The following is a 23,209-nucleotide window of genomic DNA, read 5'->3' as shown; positions in this document are numbered from 1 at the left end:
ACCAGAGCATTCTGTCTTAACAAGACCTGCCCTCAGGAGAAACTAGTGGACAGAGCCGCACCTGCTGGGGAATCTCTCAGATCATAAGTGACTAGGGGGAAGGGAAATTTGCAACTGCAGCGTCCTCTAGCTATTACGTTCCCCCAAAGCAGGGGAGAAATCTGAGAAGCACTGGTAAAGTTCACATTCCAGGGGCAAAGGCTCCCCAAAAATCTGAGAGTTAATCATAGAACTAAAGAATGTTTTGCTTCCCTCTTCTCCTCCCCATATTACCACATCACAAGTAAAGGCTTATTGACTATGGTTCCTTTTACCCAGTACCTCATGTTAGCTGTAAAACTTTCTAAGAGGCAAACAATCCGGTTTCAAAAGATTAAACATCGGAACCAGAGTCATATATAATATGAATGTTGGGATTATAAAATCGATAGTTTTTTAAATGTATGATTAAAATGCTAAGGGCTTTAATAGAAAAAGCAGACAACATGCAAGAACAGATGGATAATATCAGTAGAGAGATGGAAATTCTAAGAAAAAAATAAGAAATTCTGGAAATCAAAGCCATGTAATAGAAATAAAGAATGCCTTTGATGCGCTCTTTAGTAGACTGGACATGGCTGAGGAAAGAATCTATGAAATTGATGATAACTTATTAGAAACTTCCACAGCTTAAAAAAAGACTAACAGAAAGCAAATACAGAGCAAGAATTGTGGGACAACTACAAAAATGTAATATATGTGTAATAGGAATGACAGAAGGGAAAGAGAAACAAGCAATGTATGAAGCAATGATAACAGAATTTCTGCAAAATAAAGTAACAAACCTGAGATCTGGAAAACTCAGAGAACACTAAGCAGGATACGTGTCAAAAAAACAAAACCACCACAAAAACCACCATAAGCCCATCTAGGTATATCATATTCAAAAGTCAGAAAATCAAAGATTTAAAAAAAAAAAAACTTTTTTTTAAGACAGAATGGGGAACACCTATCTGCAAAGAAGCAAAGATTGAAAGTACATCTGACTTCTCAGATCTATACCAGCAAGAAGAGAGTGGGATGAAATATTTAAAGTGTTGAGAGGAAAAAATAATGAAAAACACCAAGAATTCTGTCCCCTGCAAAATTATCTTTCAAAAGTGAAGGCAAGATAAAGACTTCTGACAAACAAATGTTGAGGAAATTTGCTACCAGTAGACTTGCTTTGAAATAAATGTTAAAAGAAGTTCTTCAGGGAGAATGAAAATGCTATAGGACAGAAATTCATATCTACGTGAGGAAAAGAAGAATATCAGAATAAATATGTGAATGTACAACAAAAACCTTTATTCTTCTACATTTGATCTTAGCCAAAAGGCCGAGAAGCGATTAAAAACCTTTATTCTTCTAAGTAACAGATCTCACAGATACCACTTTGTTTAAAATAATAGCAACAATGTATTCAATTATGTACATATGTGTGTGTGTGTGTGTGTGTGTATATGTATATACATACACACTCAGGTATACTCATGTACAGGTACAATCAAAGGCATCAATAATACAAGGATTGGGAAGGAGAATTAGGAATATGTTATTATGATAGAGTACTAGCACTACCCATGAAGTGATGTCGTGGTATTAGAAGTGACTTCATTAGTAGTAAATATGTATTGCAAACTCTACAGCAAGCACTAAAAAGAGTCAAAAAGAAAAGTAGGCTAAGAAAGAAGATAAAATAAATTTGTATAAAATATTCTATTAAAATCACAAAAGGCAGAAAACATGAAATATCATAGGAACAAAGAATAAAGGAAACAGAAAGAATAAAAATGTAATAGGTAGTAATCCAGCTACGTTAATAATCACTTTAAATGTCAGTTGTCTAAATCTACCAATTAAGACAGAGATAGTTGGAGTGGACCAGAAAAACAAGCCCTAACTATATGTTGTCTATAAGCAACCCACTTCAACTATAAAGATAACATTCAAATTAAAAGTAAATGGATAGAGAGTGATATACCTTTGGAGTTATTATATTAATTTTACACAGAGCAGATTTCAGAGCAAGGAAAATCAGGGATAAAGAGGAGCATTACGTAATGATAAAGGGAGGGAAGTCAATATGCCAAGAAGTCATAAAAGTCCTGAATATACACATGTCTAACATGAGTGTGTTCAAATACATGAGGCAAAAACTGATTAGAATTGCAAGTGTAAAGATGAATTCATTATTATAGCTGGAGACCTTAACATTGTCTTTCAAAAATGGACAGATTCAGTAGGCAAAGATTATGAAGACATAGTTGAATTCAATAGCACCATCAACCAAAATTGATATCTCTAGACAATATTACCTAACACCAACACATTATGCATTCTTCTCTAGATCACATGGAACATTTGCTAAGACAGATCACTTTCTGAACTCTAAAACACACCTTAACAAATTGAAACAAATAGAAATTATACAATGTCCGTTCTCCAACCACAATGAAATTAAACTAGAAATCAATAAAAGAAATAGCTTAAAAATTTCAAAATGAGTGGAGATTAAACAACATGCTTCTAAATACCACAGAGATCAAAGAAAAAAATCTCATGAGAAATTAAACTATAATTTGAAGTAAAGGAAGATGAAAATAAAACTTACTGAAGTTTGTGGGTTGCAGTAAAAGCTATTCTTAGAGAGAAATTTACTATGTTGAAAGTATATATTTAAGAAGAAAAAATATAAAATCAGTAAACTCCCACCACAAAAAATTAAGGAAAAGATAACAAATTAAATGTATAATAAGCAGAAGAAAAGACATAATAAAAAATTAGAGCATAAATCAACAAAACTGAAAATAGAAAATTAACAAAGCTAAAACCTGTTTTGTTTGGGGAAAAAAAGCAATAAAATGGACAAGCTTATAGCCAGGCTACGAAAAAAGAGATGGGGCACAAATTACTAATGTCAAAAATGAAAGGGGAGAGAGCACTACAGACCTTATGGACACTAAAAAGATGGACTATTACGAACACTTTACACACAATTTAATAAAATAGAAGAAGTGGACCGATTTATTGAAAGACACAATCTTCCAAAACTCACACAAGAAAATGTAGAAATCTGACATTATAGGCTTTTAATAATTAAAGAAATGGAATAAATAGTTTTCTTCCAAAATATAAAGCACCAGCCATAATCAGTTCACAGGTGAATTCTCCCATGCATTTCAGAAATAAATTATGCCCATTTTCTACAAACTCTTGCAGAATACAGAAGCAGAGGGATTACTTCCCAAGTCATTTTATGATGCTGGTATTATTCCAATATAAAAAACTAAACAATAACATTATGAGAAAATTACAAACTTCCAGACCATTGTCTCTCATGAGCAAAGATGCAAAACCCCTCAATCCAACAATATTCAAAACGAATTGTGCACCATGACCAAGTGGGGTTCATCCAAGGTATGTAAAGCTGATTTAATATTCAAAAATCAAATAATGTAATTACCACATCAACAGGCTAAAAAAGGAAAATCACATACCAATAGATGAGGGAAGATAAATGAACAAATCTTAATACCAATTCATTGTAAAAACTCAGCAACCTAGGAATAGAGGGAATTTTCTTAAATTGACAAGGAAGGTCTACAAAATACCTTCAGCTAGCATCTTAGTGGTGAGAAGCTCAAAATTTTCCCACTAAGATCAGAATAAGGCAAGAATATTCCCTCACCACTGTTTTTTAGCATCATACTGGAAGTCCTAGCTAATACAGTAAGACAAGAAAAAGTAATAAAAGTTACACAGATTGAAAAGGAAGAAATAAAACTGTCTTTGTTGAAGAGACATAAGTGTCTATGTATAAAATCTTAATAATGCAAATAATACTAATAAGTAATTGTAGCAAGATTGTGGGATATAAAGTTAATATACAAAAGTAAATCACTTTTATATACTAGTAATGAACAAGCAAAATTTGAAATTAACAACGCATTGCCATTTACATTAACACACTGAAAAAGAAAATAGACATAAATTTAACATATGCATGAAAGATCTATATGAGGAAAACTACAAAGCTCTGATAAAAGATATTTAAAAAGCTGAGTAACTGAAAGGATATTCCATATCCATGGACAGGAAGACTTAATATTGCCAAGATGTCAGTTCCTCTCAACTTGCTCTGTAGATTCAACACAACCTTAATCAAAAGTTAGCAAGTTATTTTGTGGCTGTTGATAAATAATTCTAAAGTTTACCTGGAGAAGGTAGGAGACCCAGAATAGTCAACTGAGTAGTGAGGGAAGGAAGCAAAATTGGAGCACTCACTACCTGACTTCAAGACTTACTATAGAGTGTAGTAATCAAGACAATTTGTTATAGTGAAGGAATAGACAAATAGATCAATGGAACAGAAGAGAGAGCCCAGACACAGAACGACATAAATATAGTCAACTGATCTTTGACAAAAGACCAAAGCCCATACAATGAGGAAAAGAAAGTCTTTTCAACAAAAGGTGCTGAAAAACTGGACACCAACAGGCAGTAATTAATAAATACAGATAAGGCAGTTTGAACGTAGACCTTAAAGCCCTCACAAAAATTAATTCAAAGTGTATCATATATCTAAACATAAAATGCAGAAGTATAAAACTCCTAGAACATAACTAGAGGAAAACCTAAATGACCTTGCATATGGTGATGACTTTTTATATACAAGACCAAAGTTACAATCTATGAAAAAAATTGATAACCCAGACTTCATTAAATTTTAAAACTCTGAGAATGACAATACCAATAGACTGAGAAGACAAGCCACAAACTGGGAAAAATTTATAAAGACCTATCAGATAAAGGACTGTCATATAAAATATACAAAGAAATTCAGTAAATGGTATTGGGGAAACTAGACTACAAAGAATGAAATCGTATCCTCATCTTATATCATACATGAAACTTAATTCAAAGTTGATTAAAAACTTAAACATAAGACCTGAAACTATGAAACTCCTAGAAGAAAACATAGAACTCCTCAGTATTGGTCTTAGAAATGATTTTTTTAAAATTTGACACCAAAAGCACAGACACCAAAATTAAAATACGGGACTGTAATAAAGCTTCTGCATAGCAAAGGAAACAATCAACACAATATGTGAGAAATTTATACAAGTAAATAGCAAAATTAAACAAAAAACCTGATTTAAAATGGGCAAAGGACCAGAATAGGCATTTTTCCAAAGATGGCATACAAAAATCCAATAGTATCTGAAAGATGTTCAATATCACTAATCAGTGAAATGCAAGTTAAAACCCCAATAAAATATCACAACTATTAGGATGGTTATTATCAAAATGTCAAAAGATAACAAGTGATGTGGAGAAAAGGGAACCCTCGTACACTTTTGGTAGGGATGTAAATATGTAGCATTATGGAAAACAGTATGGTGGTTCCTAAAAAATTAAATTTTGCTCCATATAGATCCAGCTATTTTAGTCCTGGGTGTAGACTCAAAGGAAATAAAGTCATTATCTTGAGATAGCTGTACTTCTGTGTTCATTGCAGCATTATTCACAATAGCTAAGGTGTGGAAACAACCTCAGTGTTTGATAAATCAATGGATATCAAATAATAATGGATATTAACCTTAAAAAAGGAAATTCTGCCTTTTGCCACAACATGAATTAACTTGGGAAGCATTATACTTAGTGAAATAAGACAGGCATCAGAAGACAAATGATGGATGATCTCACTTACATGTGGAATCTATAAAAGAGCCAGACTCATAGTAACAGAGAGTAGAGTGGTGGTTACTAGTGGCTGAGGGTTGGCAGAAAGTGGAAATAGGAGTCAAAGCATAAAAACTTTCCATTATTGGATGAATACGTTTGGGATACTTAATTTATTACATAGTAACTGTAGTTAATATTAATGTAATGTATATTTGAAATATGCTACTAGAGAAGTCAAGTATATTCTTACCGCATACACACACAGTTAATGGTTGGGGTAATTGACATATTGACTACAATTAACTAGATTGTGGTAATTATTTCAAAATGTATACTATATGAAAACATTATATTGTATACAATAAATCAATTGCAATTGTCAGTCATATCTCAGTAAATTGGGGAAATACACACACACACACACACATACAAGTGCGCGCGAGTGTGCACATAACTCTTAAAACTCAATAAGGGCCGGGCACAGTGGCTCATGCCTATAATCACAGCATTTTGGGAGGCCGAGGTGGATGGATCACCTGGAGTTCAAGACCAGCCTGGCCAACATGGCAAAACCCCATCTCTACTAAAAATACAAAATTAGCCAGGTATGGTGGTGCATGCCTATAATCCCAGCTACTCAGGCAGTGAGATGAGATCACACCATTGCACTCCAGCCTGGGCAGAAGAAGAAAAAAAAAAAAGAGAACCTTAACAGTAAGAAATTGTTATTTAGGCCAGGTGCAGTGGCTCACTGCTATAATCTCAGCACTTTGGGAGGTCGAGGCAGGCAGATCATGAGGTCAGGAGTTTGAGACCAGCCTGACCAACATGGTGAAACCCTATCTCTACTAAAAATACAAAAGTTAGCTGGGTGTGGTGACATGTTCCTGTAATCCCAGCTACTCAGGAGACTGAGGCAGGAGAACTGCTTGAATGTGGCAGGTGGAGTTTGCTGTAAGCTGAGATCGAGTCACTGTTCTCCTGCCTGGGCGACAAAGGGAGACTATGTCTCAAAAAAAAAAAAAAAAAACAAGCAAAAAAAAAAAAAAAATCAATATTTAAACCTTTTTTAAAAAAAAAAAAAATGACAACCTGAACAGACACCTCATGAAAGAACACATACAGGCTCATGCCTGTAATCCTAGCACTTTGGGGGTCTGAGGTGGGAGGACCACTTAAGGCCCAGAGTTTGCAACCAGCTGGGCAACATAGTAAGGAGATGAAAATACCAACATTCGCAGGAATCTGAAAGAAGTTAATTCCAACACTTGCAGATGATTTCGAGGGGTTTGAGACTCTGGTCGAGAAAGTAACTGTACATATGGTGACCACAACAGAGAACTAGAAGTGGAGCACGAAGATGTCAGTGAACTGCTGCTCTTCTCTATTCTAAATACAATTAACAATAATTCAAAACATAGGCTATGCACATTGGCTCATGCCTGCAATTCCAACACTCTGGGAGGCCAAGGTGGACAGATCACCTGAGGTCAGGAGTTTGAGACCAGCCTGTCCAACAGGCAAAACCCCATCTTTACTAAAAATACAAAAATTAGCCAGACATAGTGGTGTACATGGGTAGTCTCAGCTACTCTGGAGGCTGAGGCAGGAGAATCACTTGAACCTGAGAAGTGGCAGTTGCAGTGAGCAAAAATCATGCCATTGTACTCCAGCCTGGGTGACAAAGCAAGACTCTGCCTCAAAAAAAAAATAATAATAATAAAATAGCAACATATACAGATGTCCAATAATCATTTAAAAATATGTTAAACCTCATATATCTTTAGGGAATTGCAAATTAAAAAATACAATGATACACTATTATACACCTATTAAAATGCACAAAATCTAAAACAGAGAACACCAAATGCCAATAAGGATGTGAAGCAAGCAATGAACCACTCATTCATTGCTGGTCAGAGTGCAAAGTGATACAGTCACTTTGGGAGACAGTTTGGCAGTTTCTTACAAAACAAAATATACTCAATATGCAATCTAGCAAAGGATTTGAAACCAAAAGGAGTTGAAAACACATTTACACAAAATTCTGCACCGGGATGTTTATAGAAGTTTTACTTACAATTGTCAAAACTTGGAAGCAACTGAGATTTACTGAGATCAGTAGGCGACTGGAAACTATGGCACATGTAGACAATGGAACGTAATTCAGCCCTTTCAAAAAAAGCTGTCAAGCCCTGAAAGGCATGGAGGAAGCTGAGATGTATATCATTAAATGAAAGAAGCTAGTCTGAACAGGCTAGATGCTGTATGATTTCAACTACAGGCATACCTCAGATACTGTGGGTTTGATTCCACACAAATGCAATAAACTGAATATCACAATAAAGCAAATGAATGAATTTTTGATTTCCCAGTACATATAAAAGTTATGTTTATATTGCAGTCTATTAAGTGTGTAATAGCATTACGTCTAGAAAAACTTTGTGTATGTATACATATATATACACACACATATGTGTATACATATATAGCATTATGTCTAGAAAATGCATGTGTGTGTATATGTGTATATACATATATATATATATAGTAGCAGAGTATAAACATAACTTTTATATGCACTGGGAATATGAAATGCTATTCTAACTCATCTGCCTATGAGTGAGAACATGCAGTGTTTGATTTTCTCTTCTTGTGTGTGTATATATATCTATATATCTATGTATATACACACATACATTTTAAAAAATACACATTTTTATGTATTATATATATTTTGTAAAAATTGTGTGTGTATATGTATACGCGCACACGTGCGTGTGCACACACACACACATATGTACACTTTTTTTAATTGAGATGGAGTCTCCCTCTGCCGCCTGGGTTGGAATGCAGTGGTGTGATCTCAGTTCACTGCAACCTCCACCTCTAGGGTTCAAGCAGTTCTCCTACCTCAGCCACCAAGTAGCTGGGATTACAGGCATGTGCCACCACACCCTGCTAATTTTTGTATTTTTGGTAGAGACAGGATTTCACCATGTTGGCCAGACTGGTCTCAAACTCCTGACCTCAAGTCATCTGCCCTCCTCAGCCTCCCAAAGTGCTTACAGGCTTGAGCCACCACACCTGGCCACCAATGTACATATCTTAATCAAAAATTTGTTATTACTGAAAAATGTGAATAATCATCTGAGCCTTCAGTGATGTTGATGGCTGCTGACTAATCGCAGCAATGTTTCCTGAAGATTAGGGTGGTTGTTGCAATTTCTTAAGATAACAGTAAAGTTTGCTAGATGAATTGACTCTTCCTTTTATGAAAAACTTCTCTGTAGCATGCAATGCTGTCTTGGTATCAGTGTACCCTGGGTAGAACTTCTTGAAAATTAGAGTTCATTCTCTCACATCCTGCATTCCTTTATCAATGAAGTTTATTTAATATTCTAAACTCTTTGTTGTCATTTCAACAATGTTTACAGCACCCTCACCAAGAGTAGATTCCATCTCAGGAAACCACATTCTTTGTTCATCCATAAGAAGCAACTTCTCATCAGTTGATGTTTGATCATGAGACTGCAGCAATTCACTCACATCTTCATGCTCCACTTCTAGTTCTCTGTTGTGGTCACCACATGTACAGTTAACTTCTTCACCAGTCTCAAACCCCTCAAAATTATCCGCGTGTGTTGGAATTAACTTCTTCCAGATTCCTGCAAATGTTGGTATTTTCCTCTCCTCCCATAAATTTTGAATGTTCTTAATGGCTTCTAGAATGGTGAATCCCTTCCAAAAGGTTTTCAGTTTACTTTGCCCTCAGCTCTGTCAGAGGAATCACTATCTATGGAAGCTGTAGCCTTACAAAATCTATTTCTTAAATAATAATACTTTAAAATTACTCCTTGATCTATGGACTACAGAATATATTGTATTAGCAGACATGAAAACAACATCCATTTTTTTTTTTTTTACATCTCCATCAGAGTTCATGGGTGACCAGATACATTATCAGTGAGCAGTAATATGTTGAAAGAAATCTTTTTATCTGAGCAATAGGTCTCAATAATGGGCTTAAACTATCCAGTAAGCCATGCTGTAAACAGGTGTGCTGCCACTTAGACTTCATCATTGCATGTATAGAGCACAAGCAGAAGAGATTTAGGATAAGTCTTAGGGACTCCAGGATTTTCAGAATCATAAAAGACAATTGACTTCAACTGAAAGTCACCAATGCTTTAGCCCCCAACAAGAGAGTCAGCTTCTCCCTCAAAGCTCTGAAGGCAGCATTGACTACATCTCTCTAGCTTTGAAATCCTATATGGAATCATCTTTTGATGAGTGCTGTTTCATCTACATTGAACATCTGTTGTTTACTGTAGCCACCTTCATCAATGATCTTAGCTAGATTTTCTGGATAACTTGCAGTGTCTATATCAGCACTTGCTGCTTTGCATTGCACTTATACGTGATAGAGAAGGCTTTTTTCCACAAACCTCAAGAACCAACTTCTGCTAGATTGAAACTTTGGTTCTGCAGCTTCCTCACCTCTTGGCCTTCATAGAGTTGAGGAGAGTTATGGCCTTGCTCTGGATTATGTTTTGGCTTAAGGAAATGTTGTAGCTGGTTTGATCTTCTAGGCAGACCACTAAATCTTTCTCCATATCAGCAATAAACCTGTTTCACTTTATTGTTCTTGTGTTCAGTGGAGTAACACCTTTAATTTTCCTCAACAACTTTTCCTTTGCAGCCACAGTTTGACTAACTGTTTGGCACAAGAGTCCCAGCTGTTGCCCTGTCTTGCCTTTTCACATGCCTTCCTTGCCAGGTTTAATCATTTCTAGCTTTTTATTTAATGTGAGAGATGTGCAGCTCTCCCTTTCCCTTGAACACTTAGAAGACATTGTAAAGTTATTCAATGACCTAATTTCAGTATCATTTATCTCAGGCAGTAGGGAAGCCTAAGGGGTTAGGGGAAAAAGCAGGAGGGGGAAGGGGATAGGTAATGGCTGGTTGGTGGAGCAATCAAAACATACATAATATTTATTAAGTTTGCCATCTTACATGGGCATGGTTCAGGGCACCCCAAAACAATTACAATAGTGACATTGAAGATCACAGATCACCATAACAGATATAATGATAATGGGAAAGATTGAAATATTACAAGAACTACCAAAACGTGGCAGAGACATGGAGTGAGCACATGCTGTTGGAAAATGGTGCCAACAGACTTGCTCCCTTCAGGTTGCCACAAAATTCCTATTTGTAAAACGTAATATTTGCAAAGTGTAACACAGTAATGTGCAATAAAACAAGATATGACTATGTACAACATTCTAGGAAGGGCAAAACTATGGAGAAGGTAAATAGATTGGTGGTTAGTATCAGCTAGGGGATAGGAGGAATGAATAGGAAGAGGATCAAGCATTGTTGACCTGGTGAAACTATTCTCTATGATATCAAGTGGTGGATACATGCCATTATGCATTGGTCAGAACCCATGGAATGTAGAACACCAAGAATGTACACTAATGTTAACTATGGATTTTGGGTGATAATGATGCTTCATTGTAGGTTCTTTGCTTGTAACAAATGTAACACTCTGAAGGAGAATATTGATAATGGGGAATGCTGTGCACGTGTGGGAGCCGGGTATATGAGAACTACTTATTTTCCACTTTGTTTTTCTGTGGACCTGAATCTCTTCTAAAAACTAAGTTTATTAATTTGAAAAAGTAGAAGGCATAGAATCTAGTCACCACCCCAGTCTCCCTTCTTTCCATACAGCGGATTGTATCTTCTAACAGCGGGAGTTATCATAGCCGAAAGTCCTTGCCAAACTATATGAGCTTCTCAGTTTTTATTTCATGGAAGTCCACTGGGTAACACAAGAAAAGCAAGCGTCCATCAGGCTAGCAAGTAGTCAAAAACAAATAGTACCTACTGTGCCCAGTGCGCTGTTGTGAGTGCTAGGAAGACATCTGTGAACAAATCAGACTTCAGCCCTGTTCCCATGGAGAAAGACAATGCAAATAAGTCAAAATCTATCAGATAGGTATAAATAGTATGAGCAGAAAATAAAAGCACCTAGGAAGGGCAGAGTGTGCTGAGGGGTGGGTGAGGGAGGCTGTTACTTCATACAGCATGAGCATTGTTCAGAAAGCAATAAGACAGTTGTCTATTACGGATCTGGGGAAAGAGCTTTTCAAGTGAAAGGCAAAGGCTGGAATTGGAGTCGGATGGGGAGGAGGCAGGTAGAAGAGAGGAATTGGGTATTAGGCATCTTACAGTTATATTGAGATCCTATTAGGTGACAGTTGGAATGAACATGAAATTCTGCAGAGTACTGAGAATTTGATTTGTTATAGAAACAAGGGCACTGACAGCTTACTAGGTAATGATGTTACTGGGGATCTCACTCAGTTACCCCAAAGGGGGCTTTTTCCTGTTTGGTGTTGCAAAACCAATACACAAAACTGAAAGTGATTGTCAAGCAGTACTGTCTTTACTCAATGATTATGGAATTGTAGAAGTGGACAATGGAGCTAACTAATTTCTCAGCCTCTGAGAACCAGGCAGTTGTAAATACAGGGTAACTTTAACATAGCGATTGGGCATTAAGAGCAAGGGAAGGAATATTTGTGCTTTTCTTTTGAAGGGACCGAGACTTTCCTGGAATCAAGGAGCTGCATCTTTTCTGTTTTTTTTCTTGGTCTCCTCCAGTCATTGTCATGGTGACTGTCAACTGTCATGGTGATGGTGGGAGTGTCATTCAGCATGGAATCTGGATTAAAATAAAGCTAGAAGTTCTTCAGAGGTTGAGTAAGCTGCAGTTGTGGATTTTGCTAGCTTCAGCTGGTTGATCTCTGAGAAGGAACTTCTGACCACAGAGATCCTGTTTGCTAAAAATAAGCTGAGTTAAAGCTGAGTAGGAATCTAGTTTTGACACGTTGGCATTGCACTGGACAACAAAAGTGGGCTAGGAGTCCTACTAAGACATGTGGCACTGCAATGGATAACAGCACATGACTGACTGACTCCAGTTGTTTTGCTTCAATAACTTGCTTTTTCTATTAGGCTGAGATATCTTGCTATTCTTAATGAGGCATCATCAACCATTAACTGGTTGACCCCAATCACTTGGTCCATATTTTCAGCCTTCACGGGAGCCACGCTGAGTCAGATAAAGGATATAACTTCTTTTCCTCATAGATCCTTGTGAGAGTTTCTGCTTATACTTTTTTTTTTTTTCCCAATTCTTTCTGGCAGACCTGTCCTTTAGTAGGTATAAAGAAAAGTCAGACTTTGGTCTACAACATATAGAATCTCAAAGAGTTTTAATTAATATTTCTTTTACTAAAAATTGCTAAGCTAGGTTTTCTGAATACATCTCCTTAACTTCCTGTAAATTTATCCTGGTGGCTTTTGATAGAGGCATGGCAGTATGGAGTTAAGGATGCTGGCCAGTGTGCACTCAGCACCTTCCAAGTTCTTTAGTCTTAAGTAGGTTGGTTACACTTTTTAGTCTTCCTTATTTGTAACATGCAATATTAATATCAGTGTCTATCTCATAGGATTCTGCATGTGAAGAGCTCAGATCACATTGGATGTACCCAATGAGCATTCATTTTTATGATGTTATCTATTAGGAGTTTTAAGCATAATAGTCTATTCAGCAATAGAATTCTGACATACTTATTATAGAAGCAGAATGTGGAATCTTTAATTCTCATTTCAGTTCTTACCATTAACTCTCTGATCCAAGTACCACATAAAACTAGCACATATTCTTCAAGATATGATAGACTAAGTTATGCTATGTTTTTAACATGTTGTAATAGCTTTATGAATATCTTTTCTTCTAAGCAACCTAAATCAAAATTATTTTCAGTGATTGGGGTTTTCCTCGAGGGTTCACGTGATAGGTTTTAGTAAGTATCGAGCAAAGACCACCAACAACAATCAAGAAAAAAATGTTAGAAGTGAATAACAAAAGCTATCATTTATAGTTTACTTATGTACCAATCATTGTGCTTATGGGTTAATTTAGATTACAGTGATTCTGTATTTATTTAGTATCTCATTTGATGGCATAAGATTATAGTGGAGGAAATCCAGTCACACATTACATTTCTGCAACTCCTATGGAAACTAGTTGTATCCTATACTGATCCTTTCTTCAAGTGTGGTAGGAGATTTTGCTATCTAAAAAAGATCATAACCTCTTGGAAGGCAGGTGAGTTGCCTCAGATGTGGTTTCTTCACTCTGCAGAGCAACTTATTTCAGCTCTGTGCATATAGTAAATACTTAAATGGAGACATACTTTCAAAAGTTCTAAAAGTCACTAAGATATATTTGTAAAAACAGTAGTATAAGGATTAAAGTTCGAAAGCAAAAGAAAGTAAGCCTTAATTTAATCACTTGCATATTTCTTTTCATAGAATGCTTATTTTGTTAAGCTTTTAGCTTCTTCTGGCACAGTATAGGTGTTGACAGAAGCTCTCTTTTTCGTTTCTAGATAAGTCAACCTGTAAACAAAGCCTGAAAATAAAAATACTTGCTTTGAAATGATTTTTTAAAAAATCGTACAAGAATTCAAGGCTGCATATGTCACATCTTAATTATGACTATTTAAGATACACATTTTAAGATCCTTTCCTTTTTTTGCTTTTTTTATTACAGCAGTAGTCACTTGATGGTTAATAGATGCTGGCATTTCTGTTTGCAATTTGCATTTAAGATATTTTTATAGTTCCTCTTAGGAAATTAAGATCCATGCCTTTCTTTTTCTTTCTTTGCTTTGATCTTGTGCTTCCCAAAATGTGTTGCTCAGAACACTAATCTCATTAGATATCTCTCAAAAATAGATGCTGTCTTCAAATATATTTGGAAAATGTTGTATGAAATGTGCTTTTAAGAGGTTCATTGTATATTAGAATAATACCGTTTGTGAAAAGTTAGGAAGTGAAGGTACATTACATGTTGCCTAATCATAAATTTTGCAATGTTTTTTTGTTCTTGGAAAATGTCCCTCTCTCCCATTCCTAGGGATGGTAGTTAAAATATTTAACCAGCACTTGGGCTTACCAGCCCGTCTGCTGACCACCTCTTTGTTTCCTCTGCTCTATAGGAGCTCATGTCCATGGGAGACTACAGCTCCCATAAATGACTGTGCGAGTAGAACTGAAAGCATCTCTTAGCTGTGAATCAGGGCTTACAGATGGGCACTAGAAATTGCCTTCCATGATGCAGTGCCAACTCAAGGTCACTGTGCCCCTACTGGGATGCAGCCTGATTGGCAAAGGCATCGACAGATCAGCACAGGTGTTGGTCTTGGTGCTGGAGCAAGTTTCTGGGACCTCTGCTGCGCCAGACCTCAATCTTTTGGTTGCTGGGCTATGAAGAAACTTAAGAGGTTCCTGAGTGAGAGGCTATGGTGATAAGACTTACTGGAACAACTACTCAGAGAACTTAGTGCAGTAACTCTTTACCAACTGGTTTAAAAGTATTTACTATTCTTTCTTCTGTACCACTGTACCAATGTATACCCCAACCGATTGTTGGTTCTGCCAATGAAACTTGTCAACACTCCATGTAATTCTGGTTCTGTGGGACACCCTTGGACAGCTGCTAATCTATACCACTTGGATGTGTGAAAATGCATCATTTTCACTTTCTATCAATTGCTTATTACAAAGCCGTAGTGTTTAAATATGCAGTTCTGCTTGAGTGGAGAATTATCAAATTTTGGGATAACTTTTGAGCTTTGTAAAATCAAGAAACAAGAGATGGCACCAAAAAATAATGACAGATAACTTGAGGCATCTGGATCGGGGGGTGAATTATATTACAATAAGATAAAAATGTCCAATAACATAGTTAAGCTTTCCGAAAAAATGTTGCTAATGTAAAACTGACTAAGTCACTCTATTGTCATCTTGTCACATTTTGAGATTAGAGTTTAATATACACCCACTCACCCACCCACACAAAAACACACACATGCAAATAAGGATGATTGTATGCAGAATCCTTATAGTATAATCTTCATTTGCCTTTCTATGGCATGTTTTTTTTATTGTAAAAAAATTCATCTATGCTCAGGGATCAAGTTAACAGGAATTATAAGAAACTCATCACACTCTCTGTAGACTAATTCCTACTTCTTTAGTCTCTTTTTTCATTATTCCACTAGGAAAATTGATCTATTCCCTTGGCTCTAATATAGTCTTACTGATTTCCACCCATCAGTAGATTTTGTATCTGTTTTTGTTCTGGAACTTGTATTATTCAGAATAATGAATATATAAAAAACTGTACAATAAAAGGAGGTAAAATAAGGCTAGTAAGATTTGGGAGGCACATAAGACCTACTAGAAAGAGAATGTTGACTCAGCAGGCTAAGATAAGAATGAAAAAAACACACCAAAAGTGGACTGGGGGCCGGGCACAGTGGCTCACACCTGTAATCCCAGCACTGTGGGAGTCTGAGGCTGGTGCATCACCTAAGGTCAGGAGTTCGAGACCAGCCTGGCCAACATAGTGAAACCCAATTTCTACTAAAAATACAAAAATTAGCTGGGTGTGGTGGTGTGTGCCTGTAATCCCAGCTACTTGGGAGGCTGAGGCAGGAGAATCGCTTGAACCCAGGAGGCGGAGGTTGCAGTGAGCTGAGATTACCCCACTGCACTCCAGCCTGGGTGACACGGTGAGACTCCATCTCAAAAACAAACAAGACTGGACTGGCTTAAGAAAGAAATCTTAGATAGTTCTTAGAGAATAGCAGGGAATTTCCTCCAATAAGCTATGAATTTTGATTAAAAAGATACAGGAGGAAGATTTTAAGACATTTTGTTGTGATTCATCAATAAGATATCCTGTGAAATAATTCTGGAACGCTCCTCAGATATTCTTGACTATCAAGCTAATGTTTGATTGTAATAGTACAGAGACTCATCCTGAAATAAGCCAGTTACATATTTTTGTTATAAATGTAACATTTAGTCTGTGCTGCTCTTTCTAATTCAGTTTTCTAAACGTACCCATTTTCAAGGTTCATAGTTCTTCCAGGAAGATTTGCATAGTATTTTGTTCCTCAGTGATGGGGAATGGCATCTAAATCCTCTCAAGTGTTGACCCTTTCTGTGTGCCATCTATGTTTAAATTTTAGGAGGAAATGTCTTGAATCTCCAGCCAGAATAAATCCTTAATTCCTAGCTCCAGGATCACTGTTATGCAGCTTTCTGCCTGTTTGATCCACCGTACATACTGAATGGATGATCCTGAGCTTGTTAACATACCCTTCTACTTGGTCATTATGGCCTGCAGGAATTTGTAACTTTTATCAGTTTCAGAAATGAATTAAGATGGTTACATTTTTTGTGTGTTTTTCTAATTAAATCAGCATTAATTTCTAAGCATTATGAACTCATATCTCTATCTTTGCACTTAACATATTCTAACTATTTGTTTATTTCTTTCAAATTGTGACATACTTGAGAGTAGGGGCTGTGTGCTATGATCTTGCACCTAGCAACACTGTCTGGTATGTCTTAGATGTGCTATAAATGTGAGTGAATGAATGAATTTTATCGACAATTTCCTAAGTAAGAAAAGAAAGCTAAGAGGAAATTTTATATCTATCTTTTTTTTTCTTTTTTTTTTTTTTTTTGAGGTAGAGTCTTGTTCTGTGGCACAGGCTGGAGTTTAGTGGCATGATCTTGGCTCACTGCAATCTCCACCTCCTGGGTTCAAGCGATTCTCATGTCTCAACCTCCCAAGTAGCTTGGACTGTGGACGTGTGCCATCACGCCAGGCTAATTTTTGTATTTTGGGTAGAGATGGAATTTCACCATGTTGACCAGGCTGGTCTCTAACTCCTGACCTCAAGTGATTCACCTGCCTTGCCTTCCGAAAGTGCTGGAATTACAGGCGCTAACCACTGTGCCCTGCCCTATCTTCTTTGAATTAAAAAAAAAAAAAAAGACAAAAAGGCAAAAAAAAAACCCATGAAGTATAATGAAAGCAACATAGGCCTTAGGCTAAAAATACCTGAATTCAGTATCTAGCTGTCCCATTTATCAGGAAATTTTAAAAATTTCTTTAAACAAGTCACTGAATTTCTCTCAATCATTTTCATCAAATACAGATAATAATCCCTACTATACATAATTATCATGATGATATAAGATTAAAATTCTTAGTGTAGACCTTCATAGAGAAGGTAAATAAAATCAGTATATTTAATCTGAACGAATAATTTATTGACCAATGGCAAAAGTTGAGAGGCTCTATAGGAAAAACAGAGTCAGGGACAAGAAGTGATGTCCTGACTCCGGATTGCTTAACACTGGAAAAGGCCATGGAGTAAGAAATTTGTGAAATTTCTCTTATTATTGAGACATTTTCTTGCTCTTAAATAGTAAGAAAAGACTAACTGACCTTTGAAGGGACTGACCTACCATATATTCCCTCACTCATCAGAGAAAACACAATTTGTAGATAAATCAGGAGAACCTGCTTTTCTACTGTGCCAAACATAAAGTAAAAGTTTGGAAATGTCATATCTAACTAAAAACTCATTTAATTCTTTGGTCAAATCAAGGGACACCCTCATCTCTTAATCTTTTAAAATTAACCACATGTTTTACACAGTGTGCATACATTAAGGAGCAGTAGAGAGATGGAGTTTTAATTTTTACCAATTCAATTTAAATGCAAATTTTAACCACTCACATGATGCTACTGTGTACATAATTAAACATCATTATATACTACATGAATCATTTAGAAACCACCCGAGAGCCATTCTACAATGTAAAACATGCATTATACCGACAGGCAGCCAAATGACGTATATGTCTGTCCTCATTAATGTTCTTTTTGAATTATAGGTCAACCGATTATGGAACAACCTATGAGAAGCTGAATGATAAAGTTGGTTTGAAAACCATTTTGAGCTATCTCTACGTGTGTCCTACCAACAAGCGTAAGGTAAGAAATGTATATTCGGCATGCTACTCATTCACAATGTGACTTCTGTCTTGATTGGCTAACCTCTCTAGCTACCTAAAAATCCATTACAGTTAAGCTGGGATTAGAAATGTTAAGATGAGTTGATGGATGTTAAGGTTGTAAAATGTCTGACACATCATAATTTTCAGATCAGCAGCTGTGAGTGTAAGAGGGCGCGGGATAGGTAGATCATTACCATTTCCGAAAGGCAGCTACAAAGAATGAGTCTTGTTGAGTGAATGCCGCTCACTCTCTTGTAAGAGTTCCTACCGGTCAATCACAAGAATTAGAATGAGTCTTGACAAGACAGCAGAAAAGATGGCTTTTCATCTGATGTCCCAGTTTTTCCTTAACATGGAACAAACAGATTAAGTAGAATTTAAGTGAATGCATTGTCCTACAGCAGATAGGAAGTTTCATTTTTAATGTTGGTTTAGTCTGCACACAAATGTCAGGGTAAATGCAATGCATTTAGCAGAACAGGGGAGCTTGGAAAGAGTGGTAAGATTAGTCCCTTCTGAGCATGGATCTTAGCTGCAAGGAGCCTTGGAGATGGTCATATACAACACCCTTATTTGCAGATAAGAAAACTGAGATTCAGAGAAAAGAAATAGTCTGTGCCTGTTGCAGTTACGGCCACAATTGGGACTAGAATTAAGTTGTCTTGGTTAGCAGTCAGTCATACTTTTTCCTCTGTGTCATACGTCTCCTATTAAAAGCGCTTACCTACTCCTCACATACGTCATTTTTTAGGAAGAAAATACTACTTTTAAATGAGAAAGACATTATTTGTCTCAGAAGAGGAGTGGTTCCACATCTATACCTTTGTTTTCGTAAACTTCCATTATCAAATTCTGAGTTCTGACATAATTGCTAAGTATTACATAGGTTACATGAACTAATAGTATTAATCAGGAAAAAGAAATGTGTCATTCCTGAATGTATCCTAAACCACAGTGCGTTATGAAGGTAGCAATGATGTATATGTTCTCATCTTAGATTTTTCATTAGCTACTCTTAGTGACCTTGGGTAGGGTCTACGTTTTGCCATCTGGACTATGGAAGGTGATGAAAATATCTCTCAAGCATTCACTCTCAATCCTGGCTGCATGTCAAAAGGACTAAGTGGTCTACAAATGTGCAACCTCTAGTCCCACCACTGTTGCTCTGGATTAGGGCTCAGGTAACTGTATCTTGATAAAGCTCCCCAGATGCTTCTATAGGTATCTAGGATTAAAAACCACTAATATAAAATGTAACATGTTCACTCTGGCTGTAGGCATTTCAAGTTTTTCAGTAGAAGCAGCATAGCTTTTCAGCTGAGCATAGACTCGAGTCAGAAGACCAGTAAACACCCAGCTAAACCAGTCACTAAGTATATAAGCATGGTGATGTACTTAGTCTCTCCAAGCAGCATTCCCTTTAAAAGGGGGACGATTATATGGTACCTACCTCATGCGGGAAGTCGTATGAATTATATGAAATTAGGCATTTCAGGTGCTTAGCACAGAATAGTAAAAGCTTAATTGTTTTCTCTTCACTTCATTCTTTTTTCTTTCTGCAGTGTCCAGTAGAAATTTCTGTGATTTTAGAAATTTTCCTCTAAGCTGTCCTGTACTTTAGACATTAACAATTTATGACTGTTGAGGATTTGAAATATGGCTGGTGTAATTTGAGTAATTGGATTTTAAATTTCATTTAATTTTAATTCATTTAAATTGACATAGCCATGTGTGGCTGTTCGCCAGAGTACCACACAGCCAATAATGTCAGCCTCACAAATTTAGGATTATACCTTGAACATTCCTATCTTCCCTTTACTGGCTGGGTACTTCATCAACAATTACAGCTAAACAATTTTGATCTGCTGTATGCAGTCCCAAATTGAGGAACTGAACTTATACCTTTTATTTCTATAATGAGATTTAGTTGTTTCTTGGCTTTGAATTGATTTTTGTAATCTCTATTGATTTTTCTTCTAGTTCATATTTTTAGCAAATTTAATTTAATAATCTACAAACTGTATGCTAGGCAATGCTACGCACCACAGGATATAAAGAGAAATAAGCCAGGGACTCATCTTCAAAGGTCCTGTATTCTAGTACTAAATGTGGCATGACTTTTTGTAATTGAAAGATCCCTGAACTAAGATTCAGGAATCCAAGTCCCTGCCTTGATTCTAATTCTACCTAACAGGTGACTCTGGGTGAATCGTTTACATTTTCTCCATTTGTAAAGTCATATAGGGAAATGGAAGAAATTTACGGCTGGAAGAGACCTCAGAATAATCTAATGATAGTCTCTGTTTTATTGATGCTGTTGGAGATAAACATGAAAAAATAAAAATATGCCAAATATTGAATGTGATTATAAGCTTTTCTGTAGCTAGAGATTATATGGTGATGACCCAGAAACTCCAGGATTGTTTTAAGCAGTGGGACTCTCAAATCCAGATGTAACTGCTACGACTGGAAGGGAAACAGAGAAGCAATACAGCAAAGAGTCTAACCATTGAATCCATTCAAGTCATTACACCATTAATCAGGCTGCATAATTAGTCCATAGTTATCTGAAGGACTTTTAAAAGGGCATTTTACTGATCTTAACACTTGAGACACCCTTGTTTTAGAAAAAGAGAAGTCCCTGTGTGTGACTGTGAGGGAATGGCTTTCTCTGGGACTGTTACCCTTCAGAGCAGAGGTGGTCCTGAGCTGTTTAAATCACAATGTTATGAGTGAACCTAAAGTAAGGGATCTTTTCCTCTACAGATAAATGAGGCCTTTAGGGTCATTTTCTGAGATGCTGATAGATTTAAGAAATATTGGAGGACAATGAAGGTCTTAACAATGGTACAAAAATCAATAAAGTTGACATAGCAGTATATTTGTACACAGTTTTTCTACTTATGAGGTGAATTTATCACCATGAACTATGTACTCCGCCCCCCCAAAGGACATATTTGAATCAAAGAGATAGTACTTGCACAACATTTTAAACTGTGAATATATTTTCTCCAATCAATGAGAATTTATGTTAAAAAGAGAAAAGAAAGAAATTTCAGGGTCTGTTAATTATGCAGAACAAAGACAGCGCTCAAATTTGCTCCAGTTCTCCTGGGACTTGTGCCATCCTCCAGTGAAAAGGGCAGGCTCCTTTAAAAAGTTGTATTAATTCTCTCAGGTCTCCAGGGTGCCATCTAGCAAGTTAAAATCTTTTGTACCAGATACTTCTCTCTGCTTTTCACACTAGTGGGAGCAGCTGGAATAAAACTGACAACATCAGGGTAACTCTCTGCATTCCCCGAAACCTGTTTTGCCTTCACATTCTTGTAGCTATTTTTAGCTGTTTGTGCGGACAAGAGCAGTTCTTCAATCATCATGTTTGAAACAGCAGGCTTCATGCCTCGGCTTTGCAGTCAGCTTGTTAGGGGAACTAGCGAGGATCAGAGTCCAGAATAAAACAGGATCCTATTTACAGTTTAAATTAATGATCATCCCTGGGCTGTTTCCCTGCAAGCCTGCTGTAAATTACAGCAGCTTTCCTTGACTAGTGTCTGTTACAGTAAAAACTGTAATCTCAGTGTACGTCGGTGTAAGGAATCTTGACTCAGAGATAGAAAGAGGCCTCCTACGTATTAGCCTAGATTGTTCACACTCTCTTTCAAAGGAACCCCGCATCTGGCCTCTGATCTATGAGGTTGGCCCAAAAGAACAAGGCTGAGTGGTTCTAGTGCCACAGGAAAGGCAGGCTGGCTATCTGTCACCATGTCTCAGAGGGAGAACAATTCCCCCCGCTCCAGTTCATGATAAATTCCAAGGCTTGTTTGTATCAGCAGAGGTTTATTGGCCACATACAGTTTGCTATAAGAAAAGATGATGTAACCTGTACCTGAAAGGAACAACTGGGATGCAGAAGGTAATGGGAAGAACAAATACAAATGCAGCAAAGAAAAAAATGTTGAAATCTCCATTTCACTCTTAAATTGTCTCTGAGTTTATGCGTATTCTGCCTAAAAAGAAGACTTCTGTATACTCTGTGTTTCTTTATCAGCAACACCTTTCCCATCACCCCCAACCAGCCTTAGCTTTTCCCCCTTCTCAAGGGATCGTGTAACATCTTCAAGGATTGAAGAATACAAAACCCCAGCCAGGCATGGTGGCTCACGCCTGTAATCCCAGCACTTTAAGAGGCCGAGACGGGAGGATCACGAGGTCAGGAAATTGAGACCATCCTGGCCAACATGGTGAAACCCTGTCTCTACTAAAATACAAAAAATTAGCCGGGCGTGGTGGAGTGCACCTATAGTCTCAGCTACTCAGGAGGCTGAGGCAGGGGAATTGCTTGGACTTGGGAGGTGGAGATTATAGTAAGCCGAGGTGGAGGTTACAGTAAGCCGAGATCGTGCCACTGCACTCCAGCCTGGCAGCAGAGCAAGACTCCCTCTCAAAACAAAAACAAAACAAAAAACAAAACCCCAACTGGAATTCTTTTAGCTATCTTACCCTTATAGTCTCAGCACACTGTATTCTAGTA

At 36.9% G+C, this 23,209-nt stretch overlaps 1 protein-coding gene and 1 long non-coding RNA gene across 6 annotated transcripts in view; one reads left to right on the top strand and one right to left on the bottom strand.

The window, feature by feature from the left end:
• SORCS1 (sortilin related VPS10 domain containing receptor 1) overlaps positions 1–23,209 on the top strand; it is a 583,838-nt gene that overhangs the window by 304,963 nt on the left and 255,666 nt on the right. For all 5 annotated transcript variants that reach the window (XM_032281559.1, XM_032281558.1, XM_032281560.1 and 2 more), the window contains exon 3: positions 18,556–18,655. In XM_032281559.1, coding sequence (XP_032137450.1) covers positions 18,556–18,655 — 100 coding nt within the window. The remainder of the gene's footprint in view (positions 1–18,555; positions 18,656–23,209) is intronic.
• Positions 9,547–22,767, bottom strand: LOC116553907. The gene is made up of 3 exons (XR_004269960.1): positions 22,752–22,767; positions 22,699–22,700; positions 9,547–9,775 (listed from the first exon to the last, which is right to left on the bottom strand). It is a non-coding gene; the product is annotated as an uncharacterized LOC116553907 (long non-coding RNA).

Source organism: Sapajus apella, unplaced genomic scaffold (assembly GCF_009761245.1).
Source record: "Sapajus apella isolate SASKATOON/1434 unplaced genomic scaffold, GSC_monkey_1.0 scaffold13, whole genome shotgun sequence".
Classification (NCBI taxonomy): domain Eukaryota; kingdom Metazoa; phylum Chordata; class Mammalia; order Primates; family Cebidae; genus Sapajus; species Sapajus apella.
Note: the sequence above shows the minus strand (reverse complement) of the source record. Positions and strands in the feature narration are given on the sequence as shown.